The sequence below is a fragment of the Urocampus carinirostris genome, chromosome 19 (genome assembly GCF_059441175.1).
Source record: "Urocampus carinirostris isolate Australia breed hairy pipefish chromosome 19, RoL_Ucar_1.0, whole genome shotgun sequence".
In the NCBI taxonomy this organism is placed as follows: domain Eukaryota; kingdom Metazoa; phylum Chordata; class Actinopteri; order Syngnathiformes; family Syngnathidae; genus Urocampus; species Urocampus carinirostris.
In genome coordinates this window covers 7,401,961-7,423,301 of record NC_142367.1, presented here as the reverse complement: position 1 = coordinate 7,423,301, position 21,341 = coordinate 7,401,961, and the positions used below count along the sequence as shown (strand labels likewise).

Genomic DNA, 21,341 nt, shown 5'->3' with positions numbered 1-21,341 from the left:
AAAAAGTTTTTTAATTTTATTTATTATTTGTATAACAAACTGCACAACCTATGATCGCAATAAGCATGTCGATTTAAAATACTTCATGGGATTTACATCGACACGTCAAATTCATCACACAAGAAAGTATTAACTACATATTTCATCTTCTGATTGTTTCTCGTATTTTGGCGAGCCTTCTAGTCTCTGCCGTACAAGCATCTCCAGACCAAACAGGTGCGCATCTTTGTCCTCGGGAAGGATGCTTCTGACGGCGTCGGCAAGCTCAAACAGATACTCCGTGTTCTGCCCGCTTGGCCCCGTTGAGCCCACAATCTGATTGGCAATCTCCTCCAAGGAGGCGGGACCCAGGTAGTCAGGGTTGTCCTGCGAACCGATGTAAAGCAGGGTGTGGCTGGGGGGCGGTGCTAGCGGAGGACGCAGGTGGAAGGCCACGTCCATCGCGCGGTAGCCGCCCTTTTCCCGGTAGTCCAAGTAACGCTTCACTTCCTGCTCACGGCCGGTCGGTAGCTTGTAGGCCACGCCCCACACACAACCCTGAATACATGATTGGATGTCACATTTGTGCACTCTGGTTCCTGTTTATCTGTAGGTTCCCCCTCTCTCTTTCTCCCTTCTACGTCTCTCGAACTTACTGTATTTGGTCCCTCACTTCTGGGTTCAATATACCTCCTCACTGCTGCTATCACTTGTCCTGATTTTCCTCCTATCATGACTCTCCCTAGTCACTGTTTGAACACTCAGTCCCCTTGGCTCTGTGGTAGTTTGTTGCCCTCCTTGTCACAACCAAAGCTCTCTGGTCTCAGCCATTTTGATTCCAAAGTACTGAACCCTTGCTTGCCCTTTTGGATCACGCCTGACAAACTCTTTGACTGTCTGCTTCTCTGATTGAATTTACTGGACCACAACCCCCCCGGCCTTAATCTTGGGCCACCACCCCAGTTCCTGTGGATTGAACCCTGTCCCTATAAAGATCTTTGTCTCCGGATAACTTTTTGGGGGAAAGCTGGATGGGATTGGTGACCATGGATGTAGGTTAAGGTAGATGGGCTTCAGTTGATTGAGGTAAATCTGCTTTGAACACCGTGAAGAAATTCTTCCTTGAATGGGTACTCCAAACCATGTTCTGGCGTTCAACGCACCTCTTATTATTGGTGTTGAGAGAAGCAACCATTTGTTAATGTGCCAATAGTCTTTTTGCCTGTGCCTGGATGGCGTTGAGCACATTGTCCACATCTGCTGCTTTTATCTGGTTAGATCCTCCAGTCAGGGACTCAGTCAGGGTAGTTCAGTGTTGTAACATAGCTCTTTATTTGGACAGGGTTGGGTCCACGGAGGATGGGTAGCGAGGCAACAGTTGTGATCCAAGATGCAGGCAAGTGGTCAGTGTTCCAGTTAACTCAATCAACGAAGGGGACGGTCAAAGAGTTTGTTAGGCGGTACTTGTGATCCAGCAGGGGACGCAAGAGTTTGTTACCCTGGATTAAGAAAAAAGGCCGAGACAAAAAAAAAATGGCTTGACAAGGAAGGCAACCAACTAGCAGAGAGCCATGGGGAAACTGTTTAAATGGTGAGGAATGGGAGTCCTGATAGGAAAGAAAACGAGACATGTGACCTCAGCTGTGAGGAAGATAATTGATCCCTGAAGTGAGTGACCAAATATCATAAGATCGAGAGAGGGAGGGATGGAGATGGAACCTGGACAGATACAGGAAGGGGACAGTGGAAGTCAATCGGAAGTCTAACACAATTTTAGTATAAAACTACTTTGCCGGAAGCGCAAAGCGAAGCTGACTTGCGCAACTTTTCTCAGATATGCATCACTGGTCTCTTTAATGCAGATTTGTCCCAAAAGTTATCGCCTCCCCCAAACGAGTGGAAAAAAATTATCTCCCATTCTAGATCGCAAAACGAGGCGTCATTGTGCTATGGTTTCAGCAGAATAAGAGATAATATCGTTCTGTGACCTAGGCCCTGTGTGACAACGAGGCTCCTTAGTATAACCGGCGCCTTCGGAAAACATGTTCGAATGTTGACATTAGGGTTGCACGATTACGGCAACTGAAATCTAATCGATATTGTATTGATATCGATAATGTAACGTAATGTGACAATGCGTTCTATTTCAAGGATTTATAGTTCCATGTTTGTGATTAATGGAGAGTTTGGCCAATCAATATTGTCACAGTAAGGGTTTAAACGGGACCGACCAATCAGAGGCAAGTTTTAACGACATTAGCCAATAAAAGGCTGGGAAAAGTTTGCGAGACTGTTAATGTATGCTGTCAAACACGCGTCGTGGGCGGGCGTGCTCACAATTGGCCAGCTGAAAAAAAAGCAACTTAGCAGTTTTCATTGAATGAAATTCATCGATCAAATTGGTCTCTGAAGAAAGTCAGAAGAGCACAAAGAAATGCTGATCGCCAGCAGATGCTCAGTGTATTTTTATAACTTATAGGAATCGGCTGGGGCAAAGTCGGGAGGGAAAGCAATAACGAGGGTGCAGGTCCGGCCTACTGCTGCAGCTAGGCTAACAACTCTCTTAAGCCACCCCTTCGGAGGCTGTATTTCATTGACAACAAATCCATTCCCCATGAGAAAAGTGACCTAGAGCTACAACTGAAGGGAAACCATTACATTTGTATTGTAATCATCGCAAAGACCTGGCTCAACCTGAAGATACCCGATGAAAGTCTGCAGATAGCCGGCCGCTCTCCAAATCGCTTGCTTTCTCTTAAAGGAAAAGCTCTCCGATTTCGTTTGAAATTTTTTATAATGATAATAGAGACCATGTATTCAACTGCATTTCTGTGTTTTTATTTGTGGATCTATAGTAGGTATTTTGATAAAGTCGTATACTCTGTCGGTAAAGACCTCATTGCGAGGTAAGTTCACATGTAGCTATAATTAAGTTCTCACAAAAAAGAAAACTAGTACTTTTCCTTTCAAATTAAAAATCACATCGAAATTGCAATTGCAAAATTGCAGCTGGCGCCAAACAGGCGGGGCCAATTAACAACCGTGGCAATTTTTGTGGGATTTACTTTTGCACAACACTGCAGTGGAAAATGGCTAGTTTAAAACTAAATAAATGTTTACTTGTGTTTTGGATTGAAATTGTCCATTTTGGAGAATATAAGGTATCAATATGTGATTGCGCGCGCACACACACTAAGCCATCTAACTTAAGGTACCGTATTTTCCGCACTATAAGGCGCACCGGGTTATAGGGCACACCCCCAAAAAATAGTTTTTGGTCCTATATTTTCCATACATAAGGCGCACCGGATTATAAGGCGCTACAATGGGAACGTCGACAAAACAGTCAGATAGTTCAGTCAAACTTATTACCCCCTTAACATTCCCAAAGCTTGCAAAGAAGCAAATACGTGTCGTAGACACGTGCGGATGCGGTGTCCGTACGATGTCACCAAACAAACATTTCTTGGTTTGCATTTTATTTTTTGCTGGCAACTGTGTGGACAGCAAAGTAAGAATTTTATTGTGCAGGGAAACGGGGTTCTTTACTGTGCATATGACAATAAACACTTTGAATTGGATTTAGTTTAAAAATAGACTCATCACAGAAACATCAAGATTGTTTTAAAACAAGATACCGGGAAAATATAAAGCCGCATATCTCAACTAAGTTCTCTTGCAGCCATCACGTTCAATAATGATACGCAACCATGGTCTTCTTAAAACCGTGAGTGTAGTAAATCCAGGAGAGCAAAATATTTACAAATACAGAATAGTAAAAAAATGTTTTCTCTATGCCGTAGTGCAACCCAACGTGTGATTCACATTCATCTTTTTCGGCCAATTTCAGGCTTTGTTTCGCCCCTTTAGCCTATGTGAGCCTGTAAATGATAAAAAGGATCCGCCCCATTTACCTCCGAATAACTTTAGCCAATAGTGACTGATTCAAATGATGATTAGGTTAGGAAATCAAACGCCGGTACATAAAACCCAGCATACACCCCGGACGACTTCGCCTTCTGGGGAAAATCTAGTCAGCGGATGCTTGCTTTAGTTGCAAGACTTTGCGACTTAATATTGAAACACATATAATACAGTGCGCCTTATAAGGCGCATGGTCAGCTTTTGAAAAAAATAAAGGCTTTTAGGTGCGCCTTATAGTACGGAAAATACGGTACTTAAGAAAATGAGTTCTATTGACTGTTTATTACACAAATTTGTGAGACAAACTTTGCATGAGCTTTAAATATATTAAATAACTGTTTTGTTTGACAGTTGTTTTTTTCAGTCCATCAACTATGCACCGAGTGCAACCTATGCACCCGCAAGACGTGTGTTTTGACTCTGTCCGGTATCCTGCTTGTGAATCAAGTTCAGTATCTATCCCGTCTGTCTCGTCCTGTCTGATATCTGACTCGAGTCTCCACTATAGGGTATCGATCCCGTCTATCTCGTCCTGTTTGATATCTGTCTCCAGTATTGGGTATCGATCTCGTCTATCTCGTCCTGTTTGATATCTGACTCCAGTCTCCAGCGTCTGGTATCGATATCGTCTGTCTTTTCCTGTCTGATATCTTACTTCTATTTATTGCCGTTCTCTTGTCTTTTTTGCTTTCACTTTTGGACACATGTGTGGCCAAAAACACTTACAGTAGGGACGAACTTATTCGGTTGGGTGGGCGTCTAAATTTCGATTTTTCGGGCACTTTTTATACCGCCTATGATATACCGAGCGAACTTCAAAGAGACCCGGCATCCTTGTGGACAGCTATTCCTCTTAATAAACGACGGCGGCGGCGCCGTAAAGAAAGGAAACAGAAGCGTGGTTGCCGTGCAGGTAGATGTGTGAAGCGTGTGAAGTCCAAGCAGCAAGATGGACGCGAGGATGGACGCGAGGATGTAACTAATTCCACCATTCATTCCTCGCCGGACAACCGACGCTTTAAACTCAGCGCTCACGAACGGCCACAACGCCGGGAGCTTTTGAAGATCTCGACAAAGACTACAAAGAGTTCAGCTAAGTCAAATGATTCAGCAAAGCTGAAATTTGGTCTGTTAAATATTAGATCGCTTGCTCCAAAAGCTTTACTTGTTGATAACATTATTCGTGATTATAAACTTAACTGTATGGGTCTTTGTGAAACGTGGTTACGCCCGGATGAGCACTTAGCGCTAAATTATGCCTCTCCCCCAGACTACGAGAGTAGTCATATAGCACGCACGCTGAAAAGGGGTGGTGGTGTTGCGCTAATCTCTGAAAAATCGCTCAAATTTAATACACGTACCTCTAATAATTACAAAACGTTTGAGGCTCTTGTGATGCGGTCCCCTCAATTGTCAATTGATGTAATAACTATCTATCGTGCACCTGGGCCATACACAACTTTCTTAGACGAATTTGCTGAACTTTTGTCTGAACTAGTAACCTATGCAGACAAAATTATAATTATGAGAGACTTTAACATTCATATGAACTCCCCACACAGTTCGCTTACTATTGCGTTTAGTTCTCTAATTGATGCATTTGGTTTTACTCAACTGGTTGACTTGCCAACCCATAAAAATGGGAACACGCTAGACTTGATTCTGACTCGAGGAGTTTTAACCTCAAACATTATGGTTCTACCGTGTACTACTGTTATCTCTGATCATTATTTAGTGACATTTGAGGTGCTAACTAAATGTAGAGTTAATAAAGCTGAGGGATTTAGCGGACGCAATATAAGCACTGGCACAGTTTCTGAGCTCTTTGAACTCCTTCCTGGAGCAGTTGCGTCCTTTCCTAAATACAATGGCTCGATTGACTCACTCATGAATGAGTTCAATACCACCCTGACTAGTGTGCTGGATTCAATAGCGCCCATAAAACTAAAATCACGTCCTAAAAGACGCACACCTTGGTTTACTGATGAAACTAGAACCCTTAAAAAAGAATGCAGGAAATGGGAGAGAAAATGGCGCGCTACCAAGCTTGAGGTTTTCCATCAAACCTGGTGTGACAGCTTGTTAAAGTATAAAGCGGCCCTTGCCTCTGCAAAATCGGCCTACCTTTCGAAGGTGATTGCGTCTCAAAAGAACAACCCCAAAGCCCTTTTTGACACTGTAGCATCGCTTACAAGGCAACAGGCTATCGCAGACAGTTCGACACACTCTGCTCAGGACTTAATGGTCTTCTTCACTAAGAAGATTCAATGCATACAGGAAGAAATTGCAAAAGATATTGTTAGTACCACACGTATTAAAGGACTGAAATTTACAGATGCACGACAGGGTGGCTGCCCAGGGAAAATGGCCGGTTTTAGTGAACTGTCACTTGATGATCTCAAACAAGTGGTGAATGCGGCCAAACCGACAACTTGCCAGTTCGACCCTCTCCCAGGTTCACTTATTAAAAGTCTTTTTAGCGTCCTTGGGCCTTCAGTTCTAAATATTATAAATACATCACTCTCCTCAGGTGTAGTTCCAGCAGCTTTTAAGTCCGCCGTTATTAAACCCACACTGAAACGACCCAACCTTGATCCAGAAATATTAAGTAACTACAGACCTGTGTCAAACCTACCTTTCCTCTCTAAAGTACTCGAAAGAGTAGTGGCACAGCAGCTGAATGCTTTCATATCGGAGAATAACCTTTTTTAATCCATGCAATCAGGATTCAGGGCTAACCACTCTACTGAGACAGCTCTGATCAAGGTAACAAATGATCTCCTAATGTCAATGGATTCTGGCGCTTCATCACTTTTGCTGCTGCTGGATCTTAGTGCTGCTTTTGACACAGTGCGCCACAATATCCTACTAGAACGGTTGGAAAAATGGATTGGTCTCTCAGGAGCCGTCCTCTCGTGGTTCAAATCTTACCTCTCAGATAGGACGCACTGTGTTAAATATGGTCAAACGACATCTGAGCCCTTTAATGTTACCTGCGGTGTTCCGCAGGGTTCAGTGCTCGGCCCCCTACTTTTCAACATTTACATGCTTCCATTAGGTGATATTATTCGCAAGTACAATATCAGCTTCCACTGCTACGCAGACGACACTCAACTATATCTTCCGTTGGAGGAATCTTCCACACTAAACTGTGGAAATTTGGAGGCCTGTCTCACTGAGATAAAAGAGTGGATGTCACTCAATTTCTTGCGTCTTAACTCTGAAAAGACCGAAATGTTAGTCATTGGTCCTTCTAAATGCCGGGACTTATTCTCAAAAACTGCTGTGAACATTGACAAATGTCACATCACACAGAGTGACTCAGTTAAAAATTTAGGTGTCATATTTGACCCTGATCTATCCTTTGAGATGCATGTAAAGCAAATTACTAGAACTGCCTTCTTCCATCTTCGCAACATTGCTAAAATCCGTTCAATACTGTCTCAGTACACTACACATCTGGGTCCTCCTCCTGTTCTGGTTCTGACACTGGTCATTTTGATAATATGCTAATATTAGATCGCACAGCATGTGTTGCGTTCATTTTAAGGCTTTTAATTTTGTTGCGGCTTCCGACTAAAAATATTTTGGTCCAATATGGCTCTTTCAACATCTTGGCTGCAGAGCCTGTTTAAAAAAAAGGGACTGGGGCTTTAAATGTGATCCTTGTGCTTTGTGTATTTCTTTGATTTGTACTATTATTATTTTACTGAGTACTTGAAATGACCTCGATTACTTTAATCTATTTTAAATCAAATACATTATATTGTTTATTTGATGGACTTTGGTGATCTCAAAATATTCAAGAAATAAGACGTCTCTGTGCTTACTCAGTTTTCTCAAATAGTACTTTTTTACTTTTGCTCCAGTAATTCTTTGGATGACTACTTATCACTTCTACTTGAGTCATATTATTCGGAAGTAAAATTTTGGGCTATTCTAACCACCTCTCCAATTTTGTAATGAATACATTTGTGCCATGGCTCCAAAAGAAGTTGAAAAACACTGATCCACACCTGTACTGTGTTTACTTTGTGGTCCTCCTCCACCCTAACAGCTAAATTAGAGCTCATTCTTGGAATTAAAACACAAGTATGTGATTTATTCCCTTCTTGATAGTTTTAAATAAATACAGTACAAGGTTTCCTTACCTCAGGATCATCAACTAATGTCACCACTCGGCCAGGCTGCAAGAAAATAAAGTGTGTGTTACATACCAGTAAAAATAATCTATTGTTATAAAAGTCACAAATCCAGTCAAATTTACTGTATACTTATTGTATTATACCTGTCTAAACCAATTGCTCCCCTTAACTATGATTCCAATTTCCTTTATTAAGCAAAAATAAACCTTACAAACATGATGCTGAATCTTATTTACTCTCAGCAAGAAAAACTATGTAAAATAAAACAACAATCATTGTGTCAAGTTTTGGGTTAGCACATTCGCCTGACACACGAAAGGTCCCTGGTTCGAGACCGGGTGAAAACACATGTTGGCCTGGAGAGGGATCGGCACCACTAGGCTGTACACACCACAGGAAATGGTGCCCCTATGACACTAGTGGTTAAGGGATCCAACCAAAAAGCACATATAATTGTTTTAACATATGTTTAGTTTAATACTAAGGAAATACCAAAAGAAAATTACTGCTGCAGAAATACTTCAAAAGTCCTACTACGAAAATAGCACAAAATACTACTGCAAAAATGCTGCAAAATACCTACTATCGAAATACAACTGCAGTAGTACGAAATCCTACAAAATACTACTGCAGTAATACTACAGAATATTTCTGCAGAAATACTACACAAATCCTACGACAGAAATAGTACAGAAAAAAACAACAAAAATTCAACTACAGTTGTACAGAAATACTACAAAAAGCCTGCTATAAAACACCTGGAGATATACTACAAAAACCCTACTACAGCAGAAATACTGCAAGAATCCTACTACTGAAATGGTACAAAAAATACGACGGAAATACAACTACAGTAGTACAAAAGTAATACAGAAATAATACTGCAGGAATACTACAAGAATACTCTAAAATAGTACTACAAAAATACTATAGAAATTCTTGAAAAATACTACTACAAAAAATCGACCTGGTGATACACTACAAAACCCCCACTACAGAAATACTACGAAATGTTACTGCAGAAATACTCCACAAATATTGTAGTACAAAAATACTACAGCAGAAATGCTGCAACACGACAGAAATAAAACTAAGTAGTACAAAAGTAATACAGAAATAATAATGTAGAAATACTACAAGAATACTGAAGAATACTCCTGGAGAAATTCTACAAAAAATCCAAATACTTTAGTACAAAAATACTATAGAGAATTATTACTGCAGAAATACCACAAGAATGCTATCAAAATACTACTAGAGTTGAAGAATTTAAAAAAATCCCTTACTTAATTGCCATACGGCATATACTATTTGAAATGATAATAATATTGAAATTCTAAAGGGATAAACGGTTACATCGATGAAATATTTGTGTCTTGTTTATGATATGAAAAGTAAACTACAGTAAATGGATTATGGCGGGCGTGACGTCACTCACTTTCCCCGGAACTCCGCGGTGGTCAGTGCTCCCTTGCCAGAAGCGACGACTGAAACCTTTAATGTAACCGATGCGTTTCTCCTCGTAAGGAAAGTCCACCTTCCAAATGAGCGATCCGTAGCCAAATACCCACATGGATCCTTCTTGAAATACAATGTAATCAGTAAAAAAACGACTTAATTTGGGGATCAAGGATGTCTCAAAAAACAACGGTATTATTCCGGACATTATGAACTGCGTATCGAATACGTCATGAGTTATCTGTGTGGCGCAACCATTTCTTGTTTGCATTTCAAACTTAAATCACAGGATATTGAATAAAATCGGTGTTTGTTTTTAAACGCCTTTAAAATCTTTAAATCGTGTCAAATATTAAGAATTATTTAAATAATAAGAGATGAATCCATACGAAATACGTTTACCGCGCCTCTGAACAACCTTACATTTTATTTTGAATTCTGCTCCGTCGTTAAATAAAATCGAGTGCAAGCTAGTTCTAATAGCACTTGCCTTGAACAAGCCAACGCTTGAGATGAAAAGCACAAAAAGTTTATATTATCATGTGATTTGTGGCGTGTATTGACCCATTAATTTTCAAAACGTGGCCAATGTTAAGGGAAAGGTATTTCATTTGCTAAAATCGAATTTATACTTGAGATAAGCGTCAGTGCAGCTCACGCAACTGTTTGTATTAGCTTATGGACACTAGGGGTCACTGATTTTCCTTTTCCGGATTTCCAAAAGATCTTTTAAGCTCCTGTGCTTATGGTTAAGTGCCTGTTACAAAATAACTTTCATTCAGTGAAAAAGAAAATATTTATAAACACTAGCCAAAAATACGTGAACTATCATTACAATTATATTTTATTTTACACTGCGGAATCCACACTAAGTTCGCCACCATGTTTGTCTGTTTTGATTCTTGATAGGACTAAATATTTTGTTTTGGTAAAAGATTGCCATTTCCGGTTTTAAGCAAGCACTAGTTCTTGTTAGTTTTTTCAATATTATAGAGATGGATTGTGTTTAATGAGTAGGCAAAAAAATCTACCGGATCGAATGTCGAAAGGTTGCCATGTATGCAGTCTTGTTTTTCCTGGAAACGGCAACGATGAGTATTAAAGTTCCAATTTTCCGGTTTCCTCCCACATTCCAAAGACGTGCATTTCAGGTGGATTGGCCGGTCCAAATTGCCCCTAGGTGTGAATGAGCGAGCGAGTTGTCTGTCCCTGTGTGCCCTGCAATTGGCTGGCAACCAGTTCAGGGTGTCCCCTGCCCACTGCCCGATGATTGCTGGGATGGGCTCCAGCACCCCCGCGACCCTACTAAGGATAAGCGGTGCAGCTAATGAGATGAGATGAGATGGGACAGGTGCTGGAAGAAGTTGAAAGCTTTAGGTACTTGGGTTGTGATGTGGCTGCAGTTGGTGGAATGGAGTGCGAGGTATTGCAGAGTGAATCAAGCAAGCAAGGTTTTGGGTGCTCTGGGGAGAGTGATGAGCAAAAAGAGTATGAGTATGTGTAACAGGACACAGATGGATGGTCTAGCTCCAGCTGGCGTTACACATTTGTTTTATATATTTTTCTTTTTTTTTCTTTTGGTTTTGTTGTTTGTTTACCCAATCTGCAAAATAGATGGTAAATGTCAGTCTAACACGACACCATTTACTTGTTGACATTAAGAGTGATTTATTGAACAAGTCTCATTAAATCAGGTGAGTTCCCGTTTAACATATAATATAACGTAGCATACCTCACTCTGTTGCTTATGCTAACGGAGGACTCACTCGTACTATTTCACTTTTTGTAAACTTTACAGGCATCACAAACAACATTTACAAATGTAACCGCGGTGTACGTGTCCCACCAAAGATCCACATTCACGCTGGACTGGATGATGAGGTTTTTATTATTACAGTTTCTGCAAATGGATGAGTCACAACATTAGCTTTTTCTGCTGGGTCTGATCTCTTTGATCTCTTTGTAGTACTCTGGTTAAACTGACAACAAAGCATATCAAAGAGCTTTCTTTTCACTTTACAGAAAATACATTTTAGAATATCACAATACATGTATAAATCTTTGCATTTTAACAAGATACTTTTAGCAAGAGATCGTATAGTGGATTTTTAACGTTTACAATGAATTCAACATGTTTTTCTTTACTCTGAATTTTAACCAACATCATCCCTTTTTTTAATGTATATGAAAAATAGGAATAAAAACAATAATGAGTATAAAAATGGGTACAATTTACCTGCAAATGGATGAGTCACAACATTAGCTTTTTCTGCTGGGTCTGATCTCTTTGATCTCTACAAGGGGAATTAAGATTTAGTAAAACAGAAACAAAACGAAAATAAACCTAAACAGCTTGACAATATCAATCACATTACTATGCATGGTGAGAGATTTGTCAGCTGGGGTTATAAAGTTTAAAATTAACTTATTTTGTGGAGCACCAAAAGATATGTCTTACCTTTGTAGTACTCTGGTTAAACTGACAAAACCCCGCCTCCTGGTCACATGTTAGAAGCCAAAACCAAACCCCACCCCATACCAGCAGATGGCACTGTTGGACTCAGCATTGCAGGACATTTACCAAAAACTATACACATATTTTAGCAGGAATTTCAATAAAATAAAAGTTATTATTACACCCGTTACATACACCCCCCTGAAATTCTGCTAAATATGGGAGTGCTACACTAAACAGAAAAAAAATCACATGCCAAAAAGGCAAATACTGATGAAAAAGAGGACACGAAAACTGGTACAGTATTACAAGGAACAAACTGAAGTGCATGTCAGTTCTAAAACTCTCCCAAAAAGGAGTGTGAAAAGAAAGGAGGCGAGCAAACTCCTAACTAAGCACAGACTCAAAGATGCCTGTTACATCTCTGAAATATCAAACATTGTTCCTGTAGTTGTAAGTGCTCACATAGGCACAATTCTTGTTTCTTACTCAAGCTTTGTTACTCAAACTGAAAGTGCATCTCTACTGAACTTAAACTAGGAACTTGCAGATATTGCGGACAGATGATTGTCACCTACCACATGGTCATTCATCTGACAAATAAGACGACTAGGAGGCCTGATGGACTGGCGGACCCTAAGACCATAACGGTTAGGTTGAGCACCAATAACCTGAGCTTGAAGGTCTGGGGCAGTCAAGTCTAAACAGTCAGTATCAGGGGAGTCTGCGTCCAGATGGTCAGTGTTCAATGGGGTCTCGTCTGGGAGACCCATACCCAAAGGGATCATGTTTTCAGAGCACTGTGATGGGCTTTCCGTATTGTCACTTGAAGTATGGTCAACATCTTGTTCGGGGATGTGCTGACTTCCTCGACTGGATGTATCAACACTGCGAGAGTCGGACTGGGCATCAGATCTGCTGTCTAGTGAGTTATCCTCTACCTCTGAATGAACTTGCTCTTCACCTGCCTGTATCACCCAGTTTACTGTACGGACATCACTGTCTTCAACCGCGTCAGGTAAATCAGGGCATACATCACTTCCATGCATAGCAGCGTCAGACTCTGAGTGTTCAGATTCGCTGGCCAGATCATCCTCACAGGGCAAGAAGCTAACAGAGAGCAGCAAATTCCTGTGAACTACCTTCTCTTTGCCCGTCAGACAATCCTTGACTCTGTAGACATTGAGATCAGGCTTGACTGATATGACTTCATACGGGGTTGACTCCCACTTATCTGCAACTTTGCGTTTCCCCGGGACACCTCTGTTGGCGATCAACACCCGGTCTCCCACGACGAGAGGTGATCCTTTGGCCCTACGGTTGTACAGCTTGGCATGACGAGTCTGTTCTCTGAGAGTATTCCTCTGTACAATTTGAGCAGCTTCATGTAGATCTTTCTTCAGATGGCGTACAAAGTCAGAGTAGCTGACAACAGCATCATTGGTATTAGCATGTTGAAACATGACATCGACAGGGAGACGAGGGATCCTACCAAACACTAGGTAAAACGGTGCAAACCCTGTTGTCTCATGCTCTGTGCAGTTATAGCAGAATGTGAGCTGCTGCAGCATTTGTGGCCACTTTGCTTTGGGCTGAGGGGGAAGGGTTCTGATCATATCTCCCAATGTTCGGTTGAATCGTTCTGCGATACCATTTCCCATGGGGTGGTACGGAGTGGTATGGGATTTCTGCACCCCTGCCATCTCTAGAAGCTCTTTGATCAGTTTGCTCTCAAAATTAGCTCCCTGATCAGAGTGGATACGCCGTGGGAAACCATAGACAAGGAAGAAATCCTGCCACAGACGGCGAGCAACTTGTTTGGCGGTTTGATTTCTGCAAGGGAAGGCGTGCGCCATCTTGGAGAAATGATCAGTTACGACCAGGACATCTACAGACTTGTTCTCTTGTTCAGCAGTCCAAAAGTCTATACAGACCAACTCCATAGGCTCAGAGGTGACTATGTTCTTGAGTGGTGCACGGTTGTGTGGTTCCGGTGTTTTCCCTACTACACAGCGTTGACAGGATTTAACATAATTCACAACATCACGTTCCATGCCATTCCAGAAGAATCGTTGCCTCACCAGAGACAAAGTACGGTTCTGGCCTTGGTGACCTGCTGAGTCATGTAAACCTTGAAGGACTTTCTGTTTCAATGAATCAGGCACCACAAACTGGAAGATTTTCTTGGCCATGTGAGGATCTTTCCTTATTTTGTAGAGCATGCCATTCTGTATGGTGAGTCTGCTCCAATGCTTCAGTAGTTTCATCACACTAGGCGACTCGACAGCTCTCTCACGCCTGGTAGGTCTCTTGTGTCTATGCACAAAGTACATGGTTCTGCTTATTGTGTTGTCCTGTTCTTGTAAACCAACAAGCTGACTCTGTGGGAGTGCCGTTGACTGATCTCCCTTCTGCAGAAGATTGAAGTTAGCATCTGTTCCCATCACTTGACCCACGCCACCAGTGGACTGAGCACTGAAGACAGCAGCAACTTCTTCTGATGTCACAGAACCATTGGAGCCTGATGGAATTGCCCTTTTTACTGACTCGTCTGATGTCCCAGCACTCTCGTCTACAACAGCGTGACAATTGTTGGATACTCTGAACACCTCTTGCACAGTACTGTTGTTCACCCCGTTGACTTGGTCCAAGAGCGAAGTATAGGGCTCGGTAACAAGGCGATGACTCACACATGACCGTACAAATGGCTCACGGCTCAGAGCGTCGGCTACGATGTTCTTTGGGCCGGGAATGTACTTCAGGTCAAAATTGTATGCAGCTAGCTTCGCTACCCACCGCTGTTCACACGCATCAAGTCTTGGTTTGGTCAAAATGTATGTCAGTGGGTTATTGTCGGTCCACGTGGTAAAGTGTCTTCCTTTCAACCAATGGCTGAATTTATCACATACCGCCCATTTCAAGGCAAGAAATTCGAGCCTGTGTGCAGGGTAGTTGAGCTGGGAGCGAGAGAGCGTCTTACTTGCAAAGGCGACTGGTCTGGCTACTTTTCCACCAGGTGGCAGCTGTGACAGGACTGCTCCAATCCCATCAAAGGATGCGTCGACAGCCAGAATAAACGGCGCATCAAAATCTGGGTGGGCCAGAGTGACACCTGTCACGAGGTCGTGCTTCAGTGTTTCAAAGGCGTTCTGGCATGCATCGGACCAATCTGCAGGCGTCAGCTTCACTTGACCTTTCTTGCGGGCTCTCTTGCGCTTATGCTTGTCACCAGATTCAGATGTGAGCCTGAACAGAGGTTTTGCCTTCGCAGAACATGCTTCAATGAAGCTTTGGAAATACATCACCATGCCTAGAAAAGATCTGATTTTACTAGGGCATGGCGTCTTGCCATCCGACTCCATTAGATCAGCGACTTGTACGTCATTTATCGCTCTCACTTTCTCGGGGTCAGTCCGAATTCCATCCTCACTGATGACATGCCCGAGAAATTTCACAGTCCGTCTGAGGAAAAAACACTTTTTGGGTGCGAGCTTGAGGTTGTGTTCCTTAAGGCGAGTAAACACCATCTGCAGGCGTTGGAGTGCAACTTCCTCTGTGGGGGCAAACACCATCAGATCGTCGAGGTAACATAATAGGCTCATGAAATTCTGATCACCAAATATTGACATCATCATCCTCATAAATGTTGCTGGGCTGTTGCAAAGTCCCTGAGGGAGCCGGTTGTACTCGTGAAGGCCGAATGGTGAGGAGAATGCCGTGTACTTTTTGTCGTCAGGGTGCAAGGGGACATTGTAGTAGCCTGACGTCAGATCCATTGTGGAGAAAAAGGCATTTCCCCCAAGTGCGGCCAAAGCATCAGCTTGATGCGGTAGTGGGTAGGCATCCTTTATGGTTCTTGCATTAAGCCTTCTGAAATCAGTACATACCCTTAGTTCTCCATTCCGCTTCCATATGAGAACAAGCGCAGATGCATAGTCGCTAGTCGACTTCTGAATAATTCCTTTCTCTTCCATCTCGTTCAGAGTCGTCCTCAGTTTTTCATACTGACTTGGTGGTATACGTCTGTAGGGTAGACGGAACGGCTTATCATCAACAAGGTGGATACGATGTACAAACTCTTTGGCCTCTCCACAGTCCATCTTATGGCGAGAAAAGATTGACTCGAATTGTTCGATGATATGAAGGAGCTTGTCTTTACACTGCAGCGAAACCTCACATGACTTCAGGTCAATGTCTTGCAGTCCCAGAGCTTCCAATGCACGCATCATGTCCTCTTCTGACCTGGGTCGGACCTCTTTGCTCTGTACACTCTGCACGTTGCACTTGACCTCCTCTGCATTGGGCAGGTCTTCCGCTGCGATACAAGGAGACACATCTGCAATTTTCCTGTTTCTTCTCAGCACCACAACTCTGTCCGTGGGATTAAAGACTTTAACAGGCACCCATCCATCTCCCCAGAGTGGAGTAACAACTCGTCCGACAAGGACTTGTCTGGGCGCAGCCTTAGATTGAGTTGGCTCAACGACCACTGTGCTGCCCGCTGATGCCCCGGCCAACTCAGGTAACTTGCCCCAAATAACGTACTCGGTCCGTGGATTCAGCGTCACGCAACTCTTGATCTTTACTGTCCCTACCTTGTCTGGAATGCAATCACCTCTCCATCTCTCTGTGTTGGAAAGCATTGACAGGAATTGACTGTGGTTATCGGACAGACCGTTGTCAGGAGTGGAAACTAATCTCCAATAGCCATCAGTACTTTTCAATTGAGTCAAAATATATTTGATGGCATTGCTGCCAAGGATCATCTGTTCTGTCTGGCCTGGCACCACCATTACTGGTATTATCATTTGGCACCCATAAACTGTGACGTGAATGTCGTACATATCTCTGGGAGAAACTTGGTGTCCACCGCAGCCTACAATGACATAATCATCGGCCGTGTAACTCATCATATCAGGGAATTGCTGCAGGAGGTACTTAGCTGTGTCCTCACTTACTGTACAAGCCATCGACCCGCTGTCCAATAGCGCTCTGAAAGTGGGGCCTTCTTGCACAAGTACAGGTGTGTAAAACAGTTCGTCAGTCTCCGCTATTCTCTGAAACCCCTGAAAGATCAGCTTCTTCGATGGAGGTATCTTGTTGCTATACAACTCATAAATTGATTTATTATCTTGCATGTCAGGCATCACATTAGTGGTGGGAGGTATACTCAGTTGATCTGCACTGTTCTCCCCTAAGCGCAGATCAGTTAGTTTCCCTGAGGCAGTGGGACAACTTTCGTCACTGGACAATCACGTCGAGAATGCCCTGGGGCATGGCAGTGAAAGCAAAGGTTTTTGTCTCGGCAATGAGAGAGAGCACTGTGTTCGACTTCTTTGCAAATGATACATGGCTTGTCAGTGAAACCATTAATTCTGTCTCCAGGTCGCCTGGTTGGAGCTCGCCTTCTCCCTTGAAACTGGTTTGAGGTAACACGTATCAGAACCTTCTCCAACATACTAATAACGTCCATTAGAGAGACATACTGTGGGCTCGAAGTCTGAGGTGGCTCGTGCATGAGGGTTGGACCATGGTTCACCTCAGCTTTGTGTACGGCAATTTCCGCTCTATTCGCAGGTTGTTGTAGGGAATCTGCTTTGTAGCTCTTCTCAGCGTGGTATTCATTCAGCACCTCTAGTACCTCACATGCTGACCACTTTTCGATGGTTTTTGATCTGTAAGTGAGTGCCAGTTCCTTGCATGGGCAGTTCCTAATAAACATGCGAGTGACCTCTATTTCAGGGTTGTCAAATGTTTTGCCCTGCTCACTCAAGCACTCAGAGGCAAGGTCAGCTGCTCTGTTTAGTCTCAGCCAGTAGTCATAGGGGTCCTCCTGGTGTTTGGGCAAAGTTGAATAAAAGTCAGCTAAAGGGACAGCAGAGTACTTGGTACAGCTAAAGTGTTTCCTGAGGAGACTATAAATCATGTCAGGGCGGGTATAGACGTCTATATTACTGTTTCTAATGCCAAACCTAACTACATCTTTAGCTTTTCCTCTCAAATGCATTTGGATTTCCTCTGCTTGCTCTTCAAGTCTCACATTACTCTTCTTAATAAATGTCTTCATTAGATCTTCCCACTCATGTAATTTTATTGAGTCTGAGCCATCCCCATTAAATGATGGTGGTTCTTTAACCTTTCTCTGTGTAACCACCTGAACCTGTGTTACATCTGACACATAACCTGGCTTACTCAATGTGTTTGCTACATCTTGTGTGGCAGCAGCGCTAGGAGCTACTGTATTGTGTGACTGTATACGTGAGAAAATGCTATCAGCCAATGTATGTCCTATCTCCTGAATAACATTTGTCATCTGATCAGCTACACCCTCAGAAATGTCACTCGTGCTCTGATTAAACATGTTTCAAATATGTAAATGAGTCAAAATCACAAAATAAATCAGGAGCCTGCGTAACACGTCACTGTATAGCAATTTTAAATACTGTGAGCTGATGGCATCATGAAACAATGTGGCAGGTAGGACAGTCCTCGGTTCGGAGAGTTTGATAGAAGTCACGGGTCACGGCACCAATGTAACCGCGGTGTACGTGTCCCACCAAAGATCCACATTCACGCTGGACTGGATGATGAGGTTTTTATTATTACAGTTTCTGCAAATGGATGAGTCACAACATTAGCTTTTTCTGCTGGGTCTGATCTCTTTGATCTCTTTGTAGTACTCTGGTTAAACTGACAACAAAGCATATCAAAGAGCTTTCTTTTCACTTTACAGAAAATACATTTTAGAATATCACAATACATGTATAAATCTTTGCATTTTAACAAGATACTTTTAGCAAGAGATCGTATAGTGGATTTTTAACGTTTACAATGAATTCAACATGTTTTTCTTTACTCTGAATTTTAACCAACATCATCCCTTTTTTTAATGTATATGAAAAATAGGAATAAAAACAATAATGAGTATAAAAATGGGTACAATTTACCTGCAAATGGATGAGTCACAACATTAGCTTTTTCTGCTGGGTCTGATCTCTTTGATCTCTACAAGGGGAATTAAGATTTAGTAAAACAGAAACAAAACGAAAATAAACCTAAACAGCTTGACAATATCAATCACATTACTATGCATGGTGAGAGATTTGTCAGCTGGGGTTATAAAGTTTAAAATTAACTTATTTTGTGGAGCACCAAAAGATATGTCTTACCTTTGTAGTACTCTGGTTAAACTGACAAAACCCCGCCTCCTGGTCACATGTTAGAAGCCAAAACCAAACCCCACCCCATACCAGCAGATGGCACTGTTGGACTCAGCATTGCAGGACATTTACCAAAAACTATACACATATTTTAGCAGGAATTTCAATAAAATAAAAGTTATTATTACACCCGTTACACAAACATATTTTCACATATTATCATTCCCACTGTAAGTGTGTTACCAGTATAAACATCTCACCTACAAAATAGATGGTAAATGTCAGTCTGTCACGACACCATTTACTTGTTGACATTAAGAGTGATTTGTTGAACACGTCTCATTAAATCACGTGAGTTCCCGTGAGACTTGCCCCAAAACACCCTTCTCTGACCTGTGAGACTATGTCATCTAGTGGTGATATACTGGTACTTCACTTTTTCTGCTTTACAAAACGACAGCAAAATCCCAAAATATAACATTTGAACTAGTCAGCAACCCTTGTTGCGCCACATGGACAGGTGCTGGAAGAAGTTGAAAGCTTTAGGTACTTGGGTTGTGATGTGGCTGCAGTTGGTGGAATGGAGTGCGAGGTATTGCACAGAGTGAATCAAGGAAGCAAGGTTTTGGGTGCTCTGAGGAGAGTGATGAGCAACAAGAGTATGAGTATGGATGTTAAGAGGAGACTGTATGAGAGTGTGATTGTGCCGACTGCGTTGTATGGTGTAGAGACTCGTAGCCTGAACGCAGATTTGAGAAGGAAATTAAATGTTTTTGAGATGAAGTGTTTGGGGAGTATGTTAGGAGTGACAATATTAGATAAATTGATAAATGAAAATGAGAGACAGAACTGGAGTAGTAGCGGAACTGAGCAAGCTTGTGGATGAAAGTACTCGGTTGGTTTGAACTCATGGAGAGGATCTACAGAGCCGAAATAAATGGAAGGAGACCATGAGGAAGGCTGCGATTGACGTGGATGGATGGTGTTATGAATGCACTGGAGGAAAGAGGTCTAAATGTAGTTGAAGCAAGAACTTTTGTTGGTGATAGGAATGAGTGGAGAGGTGTTGTAAAAGGATAGTGGGATGTTTGGATGCGTTCTACGGGGTGGGGAGGGCACCTCTATGATGCGGCAGGGGTAAACCAGTGAAAGCTGTCGGGCCCTGCTTTTGACCCGAGTGGCATGGCCGCTTTCTTGTGTCCCGTTTCATCTGGAGAGACAAAAGCATGACCAACTTTGGTTCCGAGGTGCTTAACGTGTTTAGAACCGACCCTGAGTATTGAATCACACAAAAAAATAAAAGGACATTGTGGACACAAGCCCTTGCAATCTTAGAAAATGTGAACCGGGAAAGAAGTTCAGCAGCAATAATGAAATCTGTCACGGACCAGAAACGGACACAGGACCCAATAGCCCTCGTTTTCTCAGCTTTTATTAATAAAGAGGGAGAGCAGGGCTTGCTTAAACGATCCGATGGCTGACGGACAAGAGAAACGGGCGATGCGGAAGTGGCACTTCTGTGTCTAGCGAGGAGGATCGAAGACAGGCAAGAATTACAAGTAGCTGGCCGGGGCTGGTGAGCAAAGGTGGTGTCAAGTTCGGAAAAGAGGTCGGCAACAGGAGACAGGCAGGTAACGGGGCAAAACAGATCGGGTAACAGGCAGGCAGGACGGGGCAAAGTCAGGTCCGGAAACAGGTTGGCAGCGAAGATCAGGCAGAGAAAAGCAGGGCAGGAACAGAGTTGGACATAAGGGCTTACTGAGCTGGTGGCAACAGTTCGCATAACGATCTTGGAAGCCGGGGGTTTAAAAAGAGTGCATCAGCCAATCAGCTGTCCAGGCTGTTGTTGCCAATTAAGCAGTCGCAGGTGCTCTGAATCGGTAATCATGACAGAAATCATTGATCCATAAACCTTTTTAAAACACTCATTTTATTTAAATGATCTGGACTTATTTTCACAGCATTTCCGATATTAAATATTTTCTTTCTTTACCTCACGGGAACCCAAAAGTCTCTTGCTGGAAGTGTTTGTTGAGAAGAATGGCGGACCAGTCGACACCGACCTTCTGCTTTCAGGTTGAGCCGCATGGAGTCTCAGCCTTTTGAGGAGACAAAGGCCAGCTCCTGCCCCCGGTGAGATACAGGTCCAATTCTGCTTGCAGTTGTTAAGAGTTGTTACAAACCCACAGCAGTAGCTTTCGATTACTCTCTCGATGCCGC

General features: G+C 42.6%; 1 protein-coding gene across 5 annotated transcripts; it reads right to left on the bottom strand.

The window, feature by feature from the left end:
• Nucleotides 1–64: 64 nt before the first annotated feature.
• On the bottom strand, nucleotides 65–19,445 carry chac2 (ChaC, cation transport regulator homolog 2 (E. coli)). Of its 5 annotated transcripts, none has more exons than XM_088323988.1 (4): nucleotides 19,382–19,445; nucleotides 9,487–9,626; nucleotides 8,055–8,090; nucleotides 65–537 (listed from the first exon to the last, which is right to left on the bottom strand). In XM_088323988.1, the coding sequence occupies exons 1-4, from the start codon at nucleotides 19,434–19,436 to the stop codon at nucleotides 130–132; spliced, it is 639 nt and encodes a 212-aa protein (XP_088180114.1). In that variant the 5' UTR covers nucleotides 19,437–19,445; the 3' UTR covers nucleotides 65–129. The 5 variants fall into 5 exon arrangements, with proteins under 5 accessions (XP_088180114.1, XP_088180113.1, XP_088180116.1 ...); XM_088323987.1 differs by having other exon boundaries at nucleotides 9,487–9,629; nucleotides 19,382–19,438; XM_088323990.1 differs by lacking the exon at nucleotides 19,382–19,445 and adding an exon at nucleotides 10,170–10,199.
• Between the last annotated feature and the right edge of the window lie 1,896 nt (nucleotides 19,446–21,341).